The sequence below is a fragment of the Helianthus annuus genome, chromosome 3 (assembly GCF_002127325.2).
Source record: "Helianthus annuus cultivar XRQ/B chromosome 3, HanXRQr2.0-SUNRISE, whole genome shotgun sequence".
NCBI lineage: Eukaryota > Viridiplantae > Streptophyta > Magnoliopsida > Asterales > Asteraceae > Helianthus > Helianthus annuus.
In genome coordinates, this window is record NC_035435.2 from 145,611,598 (window position 1) to 145,631,838 (window position 20,241).

At 37.9% G+C, this 20,241-nt stretch overlaps 1 protein-coding gene across 1 annotated transcript in view; it reads right to left on the minus strand.

Moving 5' to 3' along the window:
* LOC110932269 (beta-fructofuranosidase, insoluble isoenzyme CWINV1) overlaps positions 1–15,685 on the minus strand; it is a 28,403-nt gene extending 12,718 nt beyond the window's left edge. Inside the window, exons 1-3 of the mRNA XM_022175618.2 lie at positions 15,529–15,685; positions 15,358–15,366; positions 14,578–14,666 (exon numbers count right to left, since the gene is read on the minus strand). Coding sequence (XP_022031310.1) covers positions 14,578–14,666; positions 15,358–15,366; positions 15,529–15,685 — 255 coding nt within the window. The remainder of the gene's footprint in view (positions 1–14,577; positions 14,667–15,357; positions 15,367–15,528) is intronic.
* Between the last annotated feature and the right edge of the window lie 4,556 nt (positions 15,686–20,241).

A 20,241-nucleotide genomic window follows, 5' to 3' on the forward strand; every position in this document is an offset into this window, starting at 1 on the left:
TTTTAGCCCTTGCGAAATTACTAAAATACCCCTACGGTGCATAGTTTGATTTTAAATAATAAGTTTTGTATACGGGTCATACCCTACTGTTATAATATGTCGAATTAAACATATTTACTGTATAAATCAGACCCGTAACTCAGATTTCCAATTTAACTCTTTTATAATCTTTTAAATGACCGAAATGCCCTTATGAGGCATAAATTGAGTTTAAATTTATTCGGGGCATAATAGAACATAACTTGCTGATATTATATCATATTTAAAGCATATTATCTCAGGGAACTTTCATATGACTCTTTTGGCTACCCGTAACGCCCTTTTTGCGTTCGGTTCGGTTTACGTAACTAGTTTGCGTAAATTGACCGAAACGGGTCAAACGTTATCATTTTTGTCTCAAAATCCAGAATGTATTTAGTATACCCATATTATACAAGTATTCAAACTTGTCGGGTCTAAATCACGTTCTATCCGGTCTTCGCCTAATCGTGCGCTTGAACCGTATATTTCCTTAAAACTAACCGGTCTAAGCTTAGGCTTAATTAAAGACCCGTTAGTATTCTAATTGGTTATTTATACCATCGTTCCAGACTAGAGCCTTCTGGTAAATTGTACCTACGCTTACTTAAGTGAATACGGCTGAGTTATTATAACCCTTGCTATTTAAGACAGGAGCTAGCTCAGGTAAATACTCTTAACTTATTTTCCCTATTACGGGCTTGGGATACGGTAATATAAATACCGCATGGTCAGGTATGGGATTCGAAGACCAATGTGTCGGGAAATCCAAATAACCTGTTTTTAATTCGTATTGCTTGACTGAAACATTGGGGGTTAATGCGACCGTGTCCTGGATATCCTTGACTCATTAAATGCAATGGCCACGACTCAAGCACGGGGTGTAGGCATACACCTGACAGATGCTTTATGCTTATTAATTGATTATACCCAATATGGGATTCCCAATAGGGGAATAGTGGTGTGTCGGTTAATCTTGAACCGGCATAGGACCGGGCCCCGTATGTAGAGCAAGTTATGTAAAACTGATAACATGAGATATAGTTTGTCCCAAGTATAAAAGATTAATCTTGCCTTGTGCATCTTAATCAAGTGTCAAAATAGTTTTGTGCCTTGTGCGCCTAAACCAATTTTCATAAACTCTTTTCAAATGAGTCAGTTGAGTGTATTTACCAGTGAAAACTGACGTATTTTCCAAAGTCTAAGTGACAGGTACAAGTACGTAATAGGCTGGAAGCTGCTCAGGGCGTTAATAAGGAATCTTGCAAATTCTAGGCGTCTAAAGTCTGTTGAACAATACTTAAGATCCGCCTGTGGATCCTCTACTTTCCGTTGTAATAATTGATATTACATTATATTCGGATTGTAAAATATTATCTTTTGCTTCCGCTGTGCATTTTTAAATTGTGTTGTTTGACTATGATGTTATCCACTATGTCACGATACCCCACACCGGGCCCACCGGTGACACGTGGAGATCGGGGTGTGACAGGTTGGTATCAGAGCCAACGCTGAGTGAATTAAACATTATCCTAATGTGTTTAATCTCAGTGACACAATTGCACATACTTGAGTCTAGACTTAACATAGGAATACCCTCATCTCTATTCGGAGAATTTTTGTTTTCAATTCTATATATTCTTGATATCTCGTCAAGCAAAGAAGCTATAATGGAAATTCTCCCCATTAGAAGCCTAGAGAAGGCTGAGCTTCGTACCGCGACCAAGATTAACGTACGACCAAGGAGAGGACATGCAGGACAAAAATGAAGAGGAGACTCCTTTTACTGAAGATCGTTTCCATAAAGTCTTTATAGCGATATTTATCTTTTGGTCCCTTTGAGGACAACATCATTTCTTTTAAGTCCCTTTTTGGGCAATTCTATACCTCTTTTAAAATCATTGGGATGTTTTATTTAGATTTCATTTATATCATTATGTATGAATATAATATATGAAGTAAATTAAAATAACAATTCTGTTATAAGATCTACCAATATATTAAGATGGCAAAATCTAAAAAGGGACAAGACCTAGCTCAGGTGTCATTTAGGACAGAGCCAAGATGGTATCCCCATAATTAGATTCAGATCCATAATTAACGTCTCAACTTAGGATTGATCTGCGTTATGTTAAAAAGAGAATCTTAGGGGTGAAACCTAGCCACGTGTCTTCGCAGACATGGCCAAGATGGTAGAACCTGTCAAAAAGATTCCAAATTCATGTAACAGCTGAAAGTATGTTAACATACTGGGAAAATTGTGATGCAGTATAAATCACACAGGCCAAATTTGAAAATTGGGATTTATTTAAAATTCCCTGCAAGTAAAATAGCCATCCATTATGGATGAAGTGCCTACGGGTAATAAAATTGAAAATTGGGATTTATTTAAAATTCCCTGCAAGTAAAACAGCCATCCATTAAGGATGAAGTGCCTACGGGTAATAAATTTGAAAATTCGGATTTATTTAAAATTCCTTGTAAGTAAAATAATCATCCCTTAAGGATGAAGTGCCACGAGCTATAATACACTGTCCGATTGCGACATCGACAGTTGTAAATCTTTTGAGATTTCCTGTCCTAAGGGGGTGAGCTATGCTCAAAAGCCCTCTAGACAATAATCTGGTCGTCATGTCATTATTATGACCGCTGAATGACATTTGATTTAAATTAAGTACTAATCCTGCCGTCATGTCATCATTATGACAACTGAACGACAGTTGATTTAAATTAAGTACTAATCCTGCCGTCATGTCATCATTATGACCACTGAACGACAGTTGATTAAATTAATGACACTGATCATGGCGTCATGTTATTACTGTGACCGCTGAACGTATCATCAGTGCAATGACTATATGTCTTAACATCTTACGAAATGTTAATTGATAGGCCCACGGGCCAGAAATTTTAATAAAGACAGTCGTAACCTATGACTCCCTGTCAGAAAAAGGTAATGAACTAGGTTCAAACCTCAAGGCTTTGATTCTCTGAAATCCTAGCTTATAATTTATAAATGTCCTTGTGACTAGGCCTTGGTGCCACCCCAATATCCGTAATGTTTTATAACTAGGATAAATTGTAATGCCTCGATTCTCAGAAATCATGGGTTATAAATTAAACTTGTCTACGTGACTAGGCTTTTATGCCAAAGTTATATTTTCAATAAATTTGGGATAATTATAATCCTGAATAAAATAAATATCATTCCTTTCCTGCCTGCAATTATATTAAAAAGAGTCTCAAAAGGTATAACCTAGCTTGAATGTCGTTAGGGACCTGGCTACGATGGTAAGACCTGCTTAAAGAGACTCAGGTCCTTGTTAACACCTGAAAACGTGATTAACACTCCTGACAATGGGTGATGCGATGAAATCACACTTGTCATCCTTATATTAGAATTCTTTCTAACCTTAATTAGCATATATGATCGATAGGAATCATGGCTAATAAACGTCAAACATGATATACACATCTAAACATCCACCTGGGATGTATACCTACGGGCAAAGATGCATACATGAAAACGATAGTATTATTTCATAACTTCTTGACAAGACAATGAATTATGAAATTTTCCGATCTAAAGGAATCACTGATTATGTTTTAAAATTTCCCTAGTGACAAGGCATCTGTGCCATCGAAAAGTCCTATGGAACAAGCCGTTGTGCTATATAAGATGTCGCTATGACATTGACAGTCGTGACTTATGTCCCCTGTCTAGTAAGTATAAAGGATTTATTCCATTTAAACGCCAAAGATGGTTTATTTAAAAATCTAGGCAAAACATGATCAAATAAACTAAATACTATCTATTAGCCTATATGGTTTGTTTGCACCATGGCTATTTAAATTATCAAGTTCGACAATTCCCTATAATTAAGTAAGCTATTACATCATGGTTAGTTGGCCTTCAAGGCTTCACCATGGCTGACTCCTCTGGGGCTCACAATCATCTAGTTAGTCAGAATGATGTACATTGACTAGCCTTTGTGGCAAAATAAATTATCTTCCACAAGATGACGGTTGTAGTCTTTGACTCTCTGTCCAAAGGTGAAGAACTATGTTTGAACCTTAAGATCTCTGATCCAATAGGATTGCAGCTTATATATTGATGCCTTAAGTGCCATATTTTGTATGTCCTTTGTGACAAGGCCTTCGGGCCTATGATTATTAATGCCCTTCATGGCAAGCCTTCCAACTATCTAAAGATTGTCGTTATGACAAGGACAGTTGTGACATTGTGATCCCCAGTCAATAGGTAATGGACTCGGTCCAAACCATAAACACAATTGATGGTCCTTTTTGACCTAGGCTAAATATAATTGTCATACCTTCTAGTAGCATACTATAAGGAAGTTATAAACCAAACAGCCATTATGGTTTAGTAATACCATGACCTTATAAATCATCCATTATGATGATCTCATAATAACTTGCATCTAAGCATACGTTATTTTTGGTGTTAGTACCAAAGCTCCAGAATGGAGGTTTCCGACGAAGCGCACAGCAGTGCAGCGGCTAAAAACAAGAATGCAAGTATAAATATAAATGTTAATGGCACTACTCTTCAGGCCTTGATTAGCGCAGCAATTAGTGAAGTTGTGGATAAGGTGCTTGAGAACAAAAAGGAACCGAGTGTCACTCACTCAAAGATCCATACGGAAACGCATACATCAGCTCGAAAGGAGAGCTTCGTTCACTCTTCAGATGAAAAGAGCGAACCTCAGGAGTTAGTACTCTATGATAAGCCCCGTTCAACTGAGGGCGGGTGCACCTACAAATATTTCGTCTCATGCAAACCCAGAGATTTCAATGGCAAAAAAGGAGCAATTGATGCTATGGAATGGCTTGAGGAAATGGAAACGGTTGTGGACATCAGCGATTGTGCTGATAAGGACGTAGTAAAATTTGTTTCACAATCTTTTAAAGGAGAGGCTCTTGTATGGTGGAAGGCCATGATGCAGTCCACGGGGAAAATTCCCCTATACCTTATGGGATGGACCAAGTTTGCGGACCTTATCAAAGAGAACTACTGTCCACAACACGAAGTGGAAAAGGTGGAGACAGATTTTCTGAATCTCACAATGAAAAACCTAAATTGTCAGCAATATGTTACCGACTTCAACTCCCTATCTAGACTAGTACCCTATTTAATCACCCCGGAACCAAAACGCATTGCGCGTTTCATCGGTGGTTTGGCACCAGAAATAAAAGGGGATGTTAAGGCTTCAAGGCCAACCAACTATAGATCAGCTGTAGATCTATCCTTGTCTCTCACTCTAGATGTAGTGAGACAAAAGTCGTTCATGAAAGAAACTAATGACAAAAGACAAAGGGATGAGGATAACTCTCAGAATCCTAAGAAGAGCAAATCCAAGCTCAACAATAACTAACAGGATTCTAACAAAAAGCCTACATGCAAAACCTGCAAAAGAAGACATTGGGGGCAGTGTCGATTAAGCCAAAAGATAAAGCAATGTGGCATCTGTAAAAGAACTGGCCACCAGTCCCACGAATGTAGGGACATGAAGGATGCAAACTGTTTCAGCTGTGGTGAAAAGGGGCACATCAGTACTAATTGCCCTAAGGCTGCCAAGAAAGGAGCAGCTAGGTCTGGAAAGGATAAGAAAGGAACCGCCTAGACTACCGGTTGAATACCTGAGACAGTGCACATCGATAATAGCAATAGGTACGTCCTATACCATTTAGCATTGATAATGACTGCCAAGTATTTTTGCATTGATGCAAGGGATAATAAATCTTTAGCAAACCATAAGCTTAGCAAACTCTGGATTACATTCATAAGGACTCCATATATTAAATATGAGGTATAAGTTACCAATGGAATCTTTAATGACCTCTCTCCCATCCTCGAAGAAAATCCTTTCATAAGAATCTGGAGTACTCTTCCCCAGAAAGAGTACGACAATATATATTAATTATTTTATTTTATTATTTTTTTCTCATTGTTTTCTATCGTCTGCGAATGCCAAACTATGTTTGATAAGAGTACCATATGAGGATTTGCGTATCCTAGTGTGTCCCATAGATTGCTTCCATGCCTGATCAGTATGGAGGTTTAATGCATGGGATCCCCGAAGATATCCCAATTGTCATATTGTACTAAAGCCGACTAGTAGTATTCAAAGGAGATATCCAATATAAAAATGTCCTTATAAGTGTCTCTACTTAGGGCATCCTTGTAATGGTAAAGGGAATATGTCATTTATCTGACACCGAAAGCGATAGATAAGCTAAAGCCTGAGAATGCAGAAATCTCTGACATCTCTATGTATCATAATTAGCTTCCTTATAAGAATTACCATGGTTACCTTCTGAGAGGCAAGAGGATGTTAGGACAAACATCCCGCTTAGGGCTGCAGTTATTGTAAGAATCTTATATCTGTTATTACCAACGAAATAGGAAGAACTAAGAGCCAAATAAATAAGTTTTGGATAAGGTTTCGTAAAGCCAAAATTCAAGGTTCTAAGAACTCCGATTTTTTTTAAATAAGAAAGACGGTTCATCTTGCTTATGCATTGATTACCGCAACCCTATTTAGGCAATAACTAGAAATCCCCAAATTGCTGCCAGGATCGTCAATTTATTCGACTAGCTGTAAGGAACAACTATTCTTTGAGATTAGTCAAGCAGTGATTGGAATAACCATATCGCCTTAAGATAAGCTTTTCGGTAATAGTTGTTGTATAAGTATCAACGCTGCTCCTTTGGGAGACCTTGTATAGATAAGATGTTAAACATCTATTGCTAGACAGAAAATTGGTAAGTCCAATTATCGGGATCTAAAAGTTGCCTTGGAAACAACGAATAAGATCGAGCAAATCCATAACCATCTATAAGTTGCCAGTATTTGGCAGAGAATCAAGGATTCATGGAAATAGCAAACCTCCTAAGTTCTTGTTAAGAAATAAGGTTCAACAAAAGATATCACCCTGGAAAGGTGTGCCAAGCTGTTAATTGTCAGGCTAGTAAGCTCTGAATATATGAAACCATTCGAAGTAAACGAATATATCGAGATCAAATAACTTATGAGCTAAAACCTATTTAAGGAGCTTGGTGGAGCTCGCAATGTATTACACCCTAAGGATTTAAGGGTATGTTTCACCAATGAGTCATGAAGCACTATCACATAGCGGTTGGAAGACTTGTGATATAATGATAAACCCGTATCGAATGCGGATCCAAGGCGCAAAGATTTTCACTTCGAAGTAGGTGATGAAGTGTTACTTGAAGTATCGCCCTGGAAGGGGGTGATGCGATTTGGTAAGAAAGGCAAGCTAAGCCCGAGATACATAGGACCTTTCGAGATCATTGAACGTGTCGGGTCAGTCGCTTATAAGTTAAACTTGCCTGAAGAACTTAGCGCTATACATAATGTGTTCCGCATCTGTAATCTGAAGAAGTGTTTCGCTGACGAATCACTGGTTATACCGCATACAGATATACACATAGATGAAAGTTTAAGATTTGTGGAAAAACCATTGTCGATTGAGGATCGACAGATGAAGAAGCTTCGGAGGAAGCATGTACCTATTGTTAAGGTCAAAAGGGATGCCCGTAGAGGTCCCGAATACACATGGGAAGTAGAATCCACGATGAAAGAGAAATATCCTCATTTGTTTCAGTAAATCTCGAGGACGAGATTTCTTTTAAGGGGGTGAGGATGTAACACCTCAAAATTTTACGTCCAATAATGTATTGACACGTGTCATAGGCTTTGCATATGCGAAAACAAACTTTAGAGGCACTAAAGTTGACAAACGGTGAAAACTGTGGAACGTAAGGGTCCAAAGTGTCAACAATGGATAAATAGACTCTATGATAACCCTACATAATGTTTATAACCTTAAACGGATGGTTCATGGATCATACGACGCGGAAATTACAAAAAAGTGAGGAATTGCAAACTATAGGGGCCAAAAGTGTCAACATGTTGAATTTATACCTCTGAGTGAACTTTTGGCAGACCCGAAGCATTGTAATGCTAAAATATACTCACTAGAATATGTGGTAAAAATTTCGTGAAGTTTCGATAACGTATGAGAAAGTTATGGCCAAAACCGTACTTGAGGGACTAAAAGCGTCAACGTCGAATTTCATGGCTTTTCGGTTGGGCGCAAAGTTATCCGAGGACATTTCCATGTTGGTAAATGTCCTAAGGTTCTTAAAAACCAAGTTTGGGGGTTTACGAGTCAAAATAAGAAGCCGAAACATCGCGTGCAAGTTCAGGGACCAAATCTGCCAAGTTTGAAACTTGTTTGACAGCAGCAGGGGTCAGGCGACCCGCCTGGACATGCCCAGGCGGGCCGCGTGGGACTACCAGTAACAGAAATCGCGAAAATGACCATTTTGGGTCCGAATTTGAAGTTGTAAACAGCTGTTATCACCTCTCTTTTGATCCAATGAAAGTCCTTGCATGCTTAGGCTACTGAGAACATGCTACTACCTCTGATTTCATCCATAAAACAGATCAAAAGCTCATTTCTTTGAGCTCATACATTGTGATGAAGAACATCCAACTTGTAAAACTCTCAAGACAACTTCCTGGAGCATTTCTGAACGTCAAGGCAACATCCTAGTGATAACGAAGCATCAATAGGACCTTTGTAAGCTCCTAATTCAGTCTCTAATTCGTTCTTGCATCGATTAATTGCTAAAAGTCAAACTATTGTTCTTATGCTTTGACTTTCTGATTAAGCGAGTTTTACTCAGTCATTTCTCAAATTGAAACCACACTTATGTTGGTAATTATGTGGGAAACAAACCCTCAAAAGGGTGTTCTCTGATTCCCACTATATGCATGTTAATTGTCGAGTCAAACTTGTTCAAAAAAAAGTCAACAGAAGTTGTTTTTGGCAAAATAAGCTTAAATGCTAATGTAGATGACATGCAATCTGTTTGATCATTGAAAATAACCTATAATGGATACAAGAATGTGTTTTATATTCATCAACTCGACAATCTTTGATATAAATACGAATCGGAACCGAAAGTCTTGTAAAACGACTATTTCGTAGACTATCGATTCGGATTCGTACATGCATGTTTGAGATCTGTACTGGAGAGTACTTTTGACCATTTTTATTTTAGTATAACTTTCTGGAATTTTTGTTGTTTGAGTCTATGCTTAGCCGATTCATTTGCGTGTTTCCGATTTATGCTTAAAGTTGACTAATTTGCCCTTTTTGATATAAAACGTGATTTTTGGAAAAGTGAAAGAGTATAAATCTTTATTATTAATTTATAAACTTGCACCGAAAATTTGAGATCAGTTGGTGGTCCAGATTTTGAGTTATGGCCGATAGCGTAAAACTATATCTTTATGTTAAATAAACGGCGCATTTAGCGTATAGCCTATTTAAGGCCACTTTCTGATATGAAACTTTTTACCCACTGATGTTATATAATATTTTGGTATTTTTGAAGATTTTTATTTAATTTTTGGCTGATCGTTTCATAGATCGCTAAGTCGATTCGGTTAATGCCGGTGTTGACCGTTTAAGCCATAAAATGAGTTTTATAAATCCTTTTGACCCCAAACCTTTTTCTACTGATTTTATTTGTTAAATAAATTATTTTGAGCCCTCTGGAAATATAAAAATCTCAGCTTTCTTTTAAAAACCCGGAAACGGCTCTAAATCGCATTTTTTAGCGTTTTTAGCGCATAGTAAGCGTTATACTCATATTAAACATATAAGACTCATACCTACTGATGTATTTAGCATATTTTCATATAATAACAGTAAGTATAAGTCTTTGAACTCAGATTTCCAGTTTTGACATTTTTAGCCCTTGCGAAATTACTAAAATACCCCTACGGTGCATAGTTTGATTTTAAATAATAAGTTTTGTATACGGGTCATACCCTACTGTTATAATATGTCGAATTAAACATATTTACTGTATAAATCAGACCCGTAACTCAGATTTCCAATTTAACTCTTTTGTAATCTTTTAAATGACCGAAATGCCCTTATGAGGCATAAATTGAGTTTAAATTTATTCGGGGCATAATAGAACATAACTTGCTGATATTATATCATATTTAAAGCATATTATCTCAGGGAACTTGCATATGACTCTTTTGGCTACCTGTAACGCCCTTTTTGCGTTCGGTTCGGTTTACGTAACTAGTTTGCGTAAATTGACCGAAACGGGTCAAACCTTATCATTTTTGTCTCAAAATCCAGAATGTATTTAGTATACCCATATTATACAAGTATTCAAACTCGTCGGGTCTAAATCACGTTCTATCCGGTCTTCGCCTAATCGTGCGCTTGAACCGTATATTTCCTTAAAACTAACCGGTCTAAGCTTAGGCTTAATTATAGACCCGTTAGTATTCTAATTGGTTATTTATACTATCGTTCCAGACTAGAGCCTTCCGGTAAATTGTACCTACGCTTACTTAAGTGAATACGGCTGAGTTATTATAACCCTTGCTATTTAAGACAGGAGCTAGCTCAGGTAAATACTCTTAACTTATTTTCCCTATTACGTGCTTGGGATACGGTAATATAAATACCGCATGGTCAGGTATGGGATTCGAAGACCAATGTGTCGGGAAATCCAAATAACCTGTTTTTAATTCGTATTGCTTGACTGAAACATTGGGGGTTAATGCGACCGTGTCCTGGATATCCTTGACTCATTAAATGCAATGGCCACGACTCAAGCACGGGGTGTAGGCATACACCTGACAGATGCTTTATGCTTATTAATTGATTATACCCAATATGGGATTCCCAATAGGGGAATAGTGGTGTGTCGGTTAATCTTGAACCGGCATAGGACCGGGCCCCGTATGTAGAGCAAGTTATGTAAAACTGATAACATGAGATATAGTTTGTCCCAAGTATAAAAGATTAATCTTGCCTTGTGCATCTTAATCAAGTGTCAAAATAGTTTTGTGCCTTGTGCGCCTAAACCAATTTTCATAAACTCTTTTCAAATGAGTCAGTTGAGTGTATTTACCAGTGAAAACTGACGTATTTTTCAAAGTCTAAGTGACAGGTACAAGTACGTAATAGGCTGGAAGCTGCTCAGGGCGTTAATAAGGAATCTTGCAAATTCTAGGCGTCTAAAGTCTGTTGAACAATACTTAAGATCCGCCTGTGGATCCTCTACTTTCCGTTGTAATAATTGATATTACATTATATTCGGATTGTAAAATATTATCTTTTGCTTCCGCTGTGCATTTTTAAATTGTGTTGTTTGACTATGATGTTATCCACTACGTCACGATACCCCACACCGGGCCCACCGGTGACACGTGGAGATCGGGGTGTGACACTGGATGATTCTTCATCAACGCTCCTGCTGTACCCAGAAGAGTCTTCATCTTCAGAAGATTCACCACCACTGGCGGAAGATTCTCCACCACTGGTGTGAACTAACTCCTTCACAACTTGAGCAAAGCATGCTGTTCCATCTGGAGCATCACCACCCAACTGAATTGACCAGTCACAACCTTCATCCACCTGAACTGCAAGTGCCCGATTGGTTTGGTTGTTGACAGGCACCAATGTACGCTCATTGTTTCTGTTCTAGTTCTGCTGGTTGCCTTGGTTTCTGAAGGGGTTTTGGTTCCCGTGCTGAGCTGGCTTTGTGCATTCCCTTTTAAAGTGACCCCGTTCACCACAGTTGAAGCACTAAACAGCCTGTTTATCGAACCCATACTTGGTGTCTCTCTTGCTCTCCAAGCTGGTTCTGCCAGTACTTTCCATCCAATCCTTTGCCCTTCTCACAGCACTAGCAAAGGCCCACTTGATATCCATCAAGTCCATCTCTTCTTTATCAATCTGCCGATAATCTTCTTGTGTCAGATTAATGTTGCCAATCTGACCTTCTATTAACCCACAGTACGCGCTCACTACAGTGTTAAGCAGCTCCATGTGTTCCTTAGCTACTTCTACACTGACTTTAGAGAAGCTGGAAGTGTCGAGCTGTACTGTACTTGGCTTTGATTGTTGACCAGCAGATGATGTTCCTCCATAACACGCACGTTGTTGTTGAGCAGGAGGAGGAGGAGGTGGTTGTATTGGATTTCCATACATGTCTGTGGTGGGAGGTGGCTTAACAGGAACTTGCACCGGATTTCCATACATATCCGTGCTTGTGACAAACGTCGTTTGTAGAGGAGCATGTGGACCTGTTCTTGCAGACGAAGTGTTGGAAGTTCCATAATACATTTCTGGATTTTGTGGCAATGGAACTCTCTTCGCCTTTAATGTTTCCTCCTGATCCTTGTTTTCCAAAAGCTGCACGAAGTCGTTGATATTTGTAGTTCTCAACACTCCGTTATACTTTAGGATTTCCAAGAAACTGCTCCATTGGGGAGGCAAAGCATCAGCAAACTTTTTCACCACTTCTGCTTGAGTTGTCGCTACACCAAAATTATTCAACTCAGTAAGCAAATGATAAAACCGGCTTGTCATGTCTCCCAAAGACTCCTTATCCATGCACGTGAAACAGTCAAATTCTTTCTTGAGCAGATCATGACGCAATTGACGTGTTGCTTCATTCCCTACTCCTCTAGTTTTCAACCCGTCCCACAACTTCTTGGTTGTCTTGAAACTGACAAACTGGTGGTAAATATCCTTGCTTAACGCCTGAGTGAGAATGGCGTATGCTTTCTTTTCCAGATCATACGTTTTCTTCTGATCTTCAGGAAGATCGGCAAACGTAGCAGTGTCTGAAGCAGCAACCTCTATAGCTTGATCAAAATCTGTAGTGAAACGTATCCACAGTTCGGTATTTTGCCCAAGTACGTATGTACGAAATCTGTCAACCCAGCCCGGATATTCATTTAAATGCATCAACTTCGGAGGTCGATTCAAACTTCCTGTTTCGCTTTCGCTCAATAAGATACTTTGGATACTCGGAGTTTGATTCGATACTAATGCCCATTGACTTGAAGATATAGCATTTGCTTGTGAAGATGTTGATACCGGAGACTCGGCCCATGACGGTGATAGACTTGTGCACGTGTACTTTCCACTATCGGGAGCCGGTGTACCCCACCATGAGGGAGTGGAACCTGAACTTGTATATTTTCCACTGTCCGGAGCCGGATTCCACCAATTCGGATTCATGATTGATAAGAAAAATAAATGCTAAATGAATATTCCGAAAGATCACACACAGCCGAAGGATCCTGGTTCGAAAGATCTGAAAAACAGAAACTTGTTAACAATAAACAGACCACAAACGAAAGATCAACACTTGTTCGAATGATCAACAGTGGTCGAAAGATCACTGTTGACTTTCGAGCAATGGTTTCGAAAGATTCAAAATTTCGAAAGATTCACACTTGAAAGATCCTTATCTTTCGAGATAAATCCTTATCTTTCGAAATAAATCCTTATCTTTCGAACAACTATCTTTCGAATAGATTCCAGAAACGAAGGATAATGCTTAGACTTCGAAAGACTACTCGAAAGATGCTTATCTATCGAGCTGTCTTTGATCGAAAGATGGTCTTTCGAGGTCGAAGGATATCTTTCGAATGCTCACTGACACACTGACACTGATGTGAAAGGTTGGTGAAAAGGTGATGGGTTGGTGAAGGTCAACTTTCGGCAAAAGGTATGGTCAGACTGTACCTTCTTACCAACTCAGAATTTTCAAACAAAAATTACCCAAAAAGGAAATCCTTATCCAGAACCAGTCACCGGAATTATGACCGGAGTTTGGCCGGAAATCACCAAAACACTTAAAAACAAGTTTTTAAGTTACCCAACCCGCTTATGAACACTCCCGGTTAGTTTAGAACACGTTTTTCAGTTTAAAAATGCAGGAAAACCACCAAAAACGGGTGCTAAACCAAGTGTCCAAACACACCAAGAACTTGAACAAACCCGGTTTTAAACAAGGTAAAGAGCCTTAGCTCTGATACCACTTGTAGGTCCCTCTCGGAGGATGAGGTTCAACCTTAACCTTGTTATACTAACCCACTAGCAAGTGCGGAATCCAAGCTAATGAGCAAACCGGGATGAAACAAGCACAAACACAAACACACAAAGATTCACCGATTAACACCACTTGTATTAATGCGAATGAAAGGTTCCGGTTACAAGCACAATGTTCACAAATGTGTTTTGCAAACTCTCAAAGTGTGTGTGTGTGTTTCGGACAGAATGCTCTCAAGTCTCTCTATCTCTCGGTGTGCATCTAACTCTGTCTAACACACTGCATGGGTATATAGCACAGGTTGCCTTGTCCGAAGGATCCGATAGATGGTCGAAGGATCATCTAACGATCACAAAGCCTTCGAAGGATTCACAGGGACCTCGAAGGATGATCTTTGGAGGTCCATCAATCGAAGCATATCTTTCGAGTAGATCGAAGGATCCACATCATCCTTCGATCTCTTATCCTTCGAGACAGACAACCATATACAAACATCTTCTAACTGTTTGGCCAAGTCAAACCAGGAGGACGGTTGACTTGGTCAACTTACAGGACTAACAAGGACATCGTTTACATCGTGACTGAATACAGACAAAGTACAGACACAAGTGCACCAACAATATGGCATGACCCCATGACATGTTACCCCATAGTGGACCATATGGATTGTGTTGAGAGAAAAAATGGTAGACCCCCTTGTAATACATTGGTCCTGCGTTATCAATAACAAACCAAATGCACCAAATGTTTTATGTGTCATATTTCATTAATAAAAGGCAAATGGTCCATCAAGATTCAAGAATGACTTTTTTTAGAAACAAGTACTTTTCATAGAATGTGATTACATAAGATATAATTTTTAATTTTTTCACAAATGGGTATGCCAGTCCATGAGAGTGACATCTCCATGTCTTTTTTTCTTTCTTTTTCAGTTTTTAAGCATTTAATCTGTTTTTTTTTTCCTAATAACATGTAATATCAATATTTTCAAAAACTCCAAAGACACATATTTTTTTTACGTATCCATATAAGTTATATTGAACGCCAAATTGTATTAAAAAAAACGCATTTTCTGATATTACGAGACTAAAAATTATTTTGAATAAATTATATAGAACTTATATTGAAACATAGATTAAAAATATAAAACAAATCTGTGTATTTAGATTTTTAAAAATATCGCATATTAGATGTTAATATTATTAGGAAAAAAACGGTATCAAATGAAAAATGCAAAAAGAAAAATTTAAATAGAGACTTATAGATGTCACCTGTAAGTGTGGCAGCCCCATTTTTCAAAAAGTCTTAAAATGATACCCCATGTAATCACAAAAGAGTACCTATTTATTTCTAGAAAACAAAATCTAAACCAATGTGAAGTGTATAAAAGATTGTGGGTTTACCATTAGGATCTGCAAATTCCAACAGCAACCATTTGAACATGCATGTAAATAGATCAAACATTAGACCAAGGAAAGATAATTAATGAAACAAAACACATATGTTAATCCACTATATATAACATAAACTAGCAAAAAGTACAAAAACAGGGAATCCACCAAAAAAAATTGTACCATTCATCCAGTTTTTGGTAGGCTGGAAGTGATATGCTGTCCGGTAAGGCTGTGAAACATTCAGTAGCCGTGTATGGTTCCTGAAAGCTTCAACACGGACTCCATTAAAAATCAGGAAACAACACAAAGAAAACACATAAAAACCATATATCTTCATCGGGATATTCAGAGATGATAGTTTAGTTTTGAAAAGCATCGTGAAATGCAAACCGTGTGCAGTTGGACAAGTGTTGTAGGCTTTATATAGGTACGTGAGCATCAGAAGACTTCTAAAAAACGATATAATCTATTTAATCTATTGGTTCAGAGAAAATAAGCATTAAATTACTAAATTACTGATAGGTGTGATAATGACTTAAACAACATTGAAATCTCATATTAATAATTTAACTAAAAAAATGTTATTCCATAAAAATATATAATTTTCCTTTAATTAGATTTCCTTAAAAATATATGGATAAGGGATATAATAGCATTCACTTTTGAATCTTTATTCTTATCCTTATCTTAAAATCATAAGGAAATTATATAAATGTTCACTTTTTTTTCTATATGAGTTTTCTTATCTTTATTTTTCACCCATAAGATTTTAAGGAAAGGTATAATCAATCTATATATTTATCGACTCACTAATCTCCTAAGCTATGTGGTGTGGTGATTTTCCTAATCACTACCACCACCCTCCACATCATTCTTACATCACTTCACCCTCATCAACAATCCTTATCCACCACCCTATATGATGTGGTTATGATCCACTTCCTATTTTTTAATATATTTTTATTTAAAACTTATTGAATTTAATTTATTTTTATAAACAACAAATAAACCTAAATAAATTTATTTAATAACTAAAATAATAAAAGTACACGCCATTAAAATAGTGAAATTCTAGTACATGTTAAATGTATTTAAACTGCAATTTATGAATAATAATAAAAAGATAACTACTCGTCGCTGTTGACCCGAGCCATTTACCAAACGTGATCAATCAATTCCGAACGAAGATGGTTATGTGTAGCCTCATTGTATAATTCCCACGTGTTTAGGGGTGATCCAAACCGTGTTCCCCATACCCTTCAGTCTTATAATTTTTTTTGTGAGTGGAAGAGGGAGAAAGAATAGTAAAAAATGATTACAAGAGTATTATTTAATTCAATATAGATAGATAAAAAAATCAGATATTGGAGGTTATTTGAGAATCTTTAAATGGCTAAGATAAATGTGCTTTTTAGTTAAATTATAAGGATATGGATAAGAACTCGGATGTTAATGCTCTTAGTAATGTTTTTAAGTAGCTTTCTTAAATTTCATGAGTTGAGTAAGCATAAGGAATGAGATCATCTGAATGCTCTAACAAATAGTAAAACTCTTTAGCTTGTATTTGGGCTGAGATGGACAAGGATGCCAAGGACTACATTGTGGAGTAACGCATTTAGAGAAGGTGTTTGTAGGGACGTGCGAGGGTATGTGGGTAAATGTGGGGCCTGCAACCAAATTAAAAAAAAAAAAAAACTTTTTAAAACAACACTCCAAGTGTAACATTTTTTCAATTTTCATTTCCTATAAAAAATCTTTTTAAGACAACACACCAAGTGTAATGAAGAGTGGTCTAATTCTGAGGAGTTCGTTGAAGACAGTCTCTCGCGGGAAAAATAAGTATATGCTGCCGGAAAATCCCTCAGTTGAGCCAGAGAAGGAAACGTCGCAGCCTAGGGTTTCCCAACACAAATAAGATGAAAGGGTACATAGGGAAATGTTGGGCCATGGTGAATTAGGGTTGCATGGGGAAAAGAGGAATCATCATGGAGGTCAGGATTCGAATGAACAATAAGTGTTTTGGAAAAAGGTAGGGACAATGTGTCAAGGTTTATTTCATTCGAATGGGCCAACATTTTAAATTGTCCCGAGGGATCTTTTAACGGAAGGGAAAAAGACAAAAATTATGGGCCAGTTATTAAAGACGAGATGGCCTTACGGATTGTTGATGCACTTTTGTGTCTGTCACTAGTCTTGTAATTACGATTTATTTTGTACGGTCTTTTATCGTTTATCGAGTCTGTATTTGCCGTCGACCAAGTCGGATATCCTCCTATCCGCTTGTGTCCGACTTGTTTGTCTCCTTTTGTTATGTAATGGTCTATGAACAATACATGTTGCATGTAAGGGTATTTCTGTCTTTATGTGTGTTTCTTTGTGGTTTGCTGCAACTGTCTGTTTGCAGCAAACATAACACATTTTGCAGCCTTCGATGAAACACTTTGTGTTTCGTCGAACACAGGACGACGAAACAGGCTCTTGTCCATTTCAATGTGTTTCGTCGTGGTCTGCGACGAAACAAACTTGTTTCGTCGGCCTTTGGGCTTGTTCAGGCCCAAGTATATGGACCCTTGTGTTTCGTCGAGCCCATGTTGGTTTCATCGATGCCTTGAGCCCAGGTTGCTATAAATACACATTTTGTTTCGTTTAGAACTTAGAGATGAGAGCATACCCTAAAAGTCATTCTGTCTAGACTGTGTTTGTATCAGTTGGCATTCTCATCCAGTTTAATCTAACGATTGTGTTTCTTTGGTTAAACCATTGTTGTTACTGCTTTCTATGTTTGATTTGGCTTAGTTACGTGGATTCCGCACACGTGACTTTGTTTGCTATAAACAAGGATTTGGTTGTGTAAATCGATCCTCCGATTTCGGGACCTACTAGTGGTATCAGAGCACTAGGCTCTTATCCTTGTTTAAAATCAAACATAGTTCGGTTTTTATCAAGTATTTGTGGTTGATTTTCAGAAAAGTTGTTCTTGAAAACTCATAATTTCTGGAGAAAATTTCTTAAAATCTGCTTAAATATGGTTGCTTGTTAAAGAGTTTTGTTAAAAACCTTGTTAGATTGATTGTTCTTGTGAAAAACCGGGTTTTTATTGAAAGTCTTGTGCAATTTCATGTTTCGGAAAATTTGACGGTGACCGGAAAATTCATAATTTCTGGGTTTGTTCTTCATATATTCAAGAAATATTCAAGGTGTTCTTGAATATTCATTGAATTTAGATTTAAAGTTAAAACTGATAAGAATTTAAATGAACTAAAAATTGTTAACCATACTTGGTTGGTGGTCTAAGCATGGTGTGAGTTGACAAAGTCGTGGGCTTTGTCTGTTTGAGGATAAGATTTCACCTACTTCACCAACTCTCTAGTTACTTTATCAACGAATCAGGTTAACGACGAAACAAAAGCTTTTCGCCGATAACAATCTTCGACGAAACACAAAGTGTTTCGCCATAATCCATCGACGAAACACATTGCATTTCGTCGTAAGTGATTTCGACGAAACAGAATTTGTTTCGTGGGAAGTGTTTCGTCGTGTGTGGTGTCATTTTTAAACAGAAGGTTTGCAAAAGTGTTATAACATTGTGTTTTCGGGTATTTGATCAGGTATTCTACTTGTATACATCGAAGATGAGTTGCACAAGTCGTGGGATTGGAGTACGGACCCACAACCAGGTCAAGATCAAACTTCCGCAGCCGCGTGGGCAAGGAGTATGTTTCCTCAACCATCTATCAGTGCAAGTCAATGGGCGTTAATGTCGAATCAGAATCAAAGTATTCAAAATCTTCTGCTTTGCGAGAGTGAAACGGGCAGCAACAATCGCCCACCAAAGTTGAATCACATGAACGACTTTCCATCTTGGAAAGGTCGCTTTCACACATATGTTCAAGGGCAAAGCACCGAACTTTGGACATGTTTCATTAACCCATGCAACCCTGCCCTCGAAGTAGCAGCATCAACGGCGGCGGGTTTTACTAACATGCTTGAAGATGACAAGAAAGCCTATGACTTAGAGAAAAGGCATTTGCTATTCTTACACAAGCGCTTAACAAGGAAATCTATCATCAATTCTCTTATTGTAAAGACAAAAAAACATTGTGGGATGCCTTAGTAGCGAGAGGAGAAGGCAATGCAGCTACTCGAAAGTCTCGCCATGATCTATTAAAGAAAGAGTTTCAATCATTTCAGTTCTTGGAAAATGAAACCCTAAATGATATGACTACACGTTTTTATCATTTGATTAGTGAAATGTTTGCTTATGGGGTTTTGGCAACTCAACAGGAAATGGTTGCTAGGTTTGCTGATGCTTTACCTCCAAAATGGAGTTCGTTCATTGAGTTGCTGAAGCATACGGGTACTCTAGATACGGTCAATATCTATGAATTCATTCAGAAGCTGGAACACAAGAATGATGAAGAAATACGGAAAGCTAAACGAGCTCCTGCTTCTCAAAATACAGAAATGTACCTTCCATGATTCGACTCTTTGGCCAGATCCATTGTAGCTCAGCAACCAAAACTGCAAACGGCATTTGTGTCCAATACAAGTTCCTTTCCGTTTCCTCAGACAGCGCCTACTCCGGCTTTCGATCCAAGAGCTTATATTCCAACACCTCAACCTCCACCCCCAGTCAATACTACTCAACCTCAGTTTGATCCGAGGGCCTACATTCCTGTTCCATCACAACCACAAGTTCAACCACAACAGTAAGCTCATTATACCAACAATCCTCCACCCCTAAACCCTAACACAGTCAGAGTCGATACTTCAAACCTCTCACAAGTTAGCATTGAAGTAGCAAAGGAGCATATGGAACTCATTCATACAATGGTCAGTGCTTACTGCGGTTTGGTCGCAGGTCAAATTGGAAACATCAATATGACCAATGAA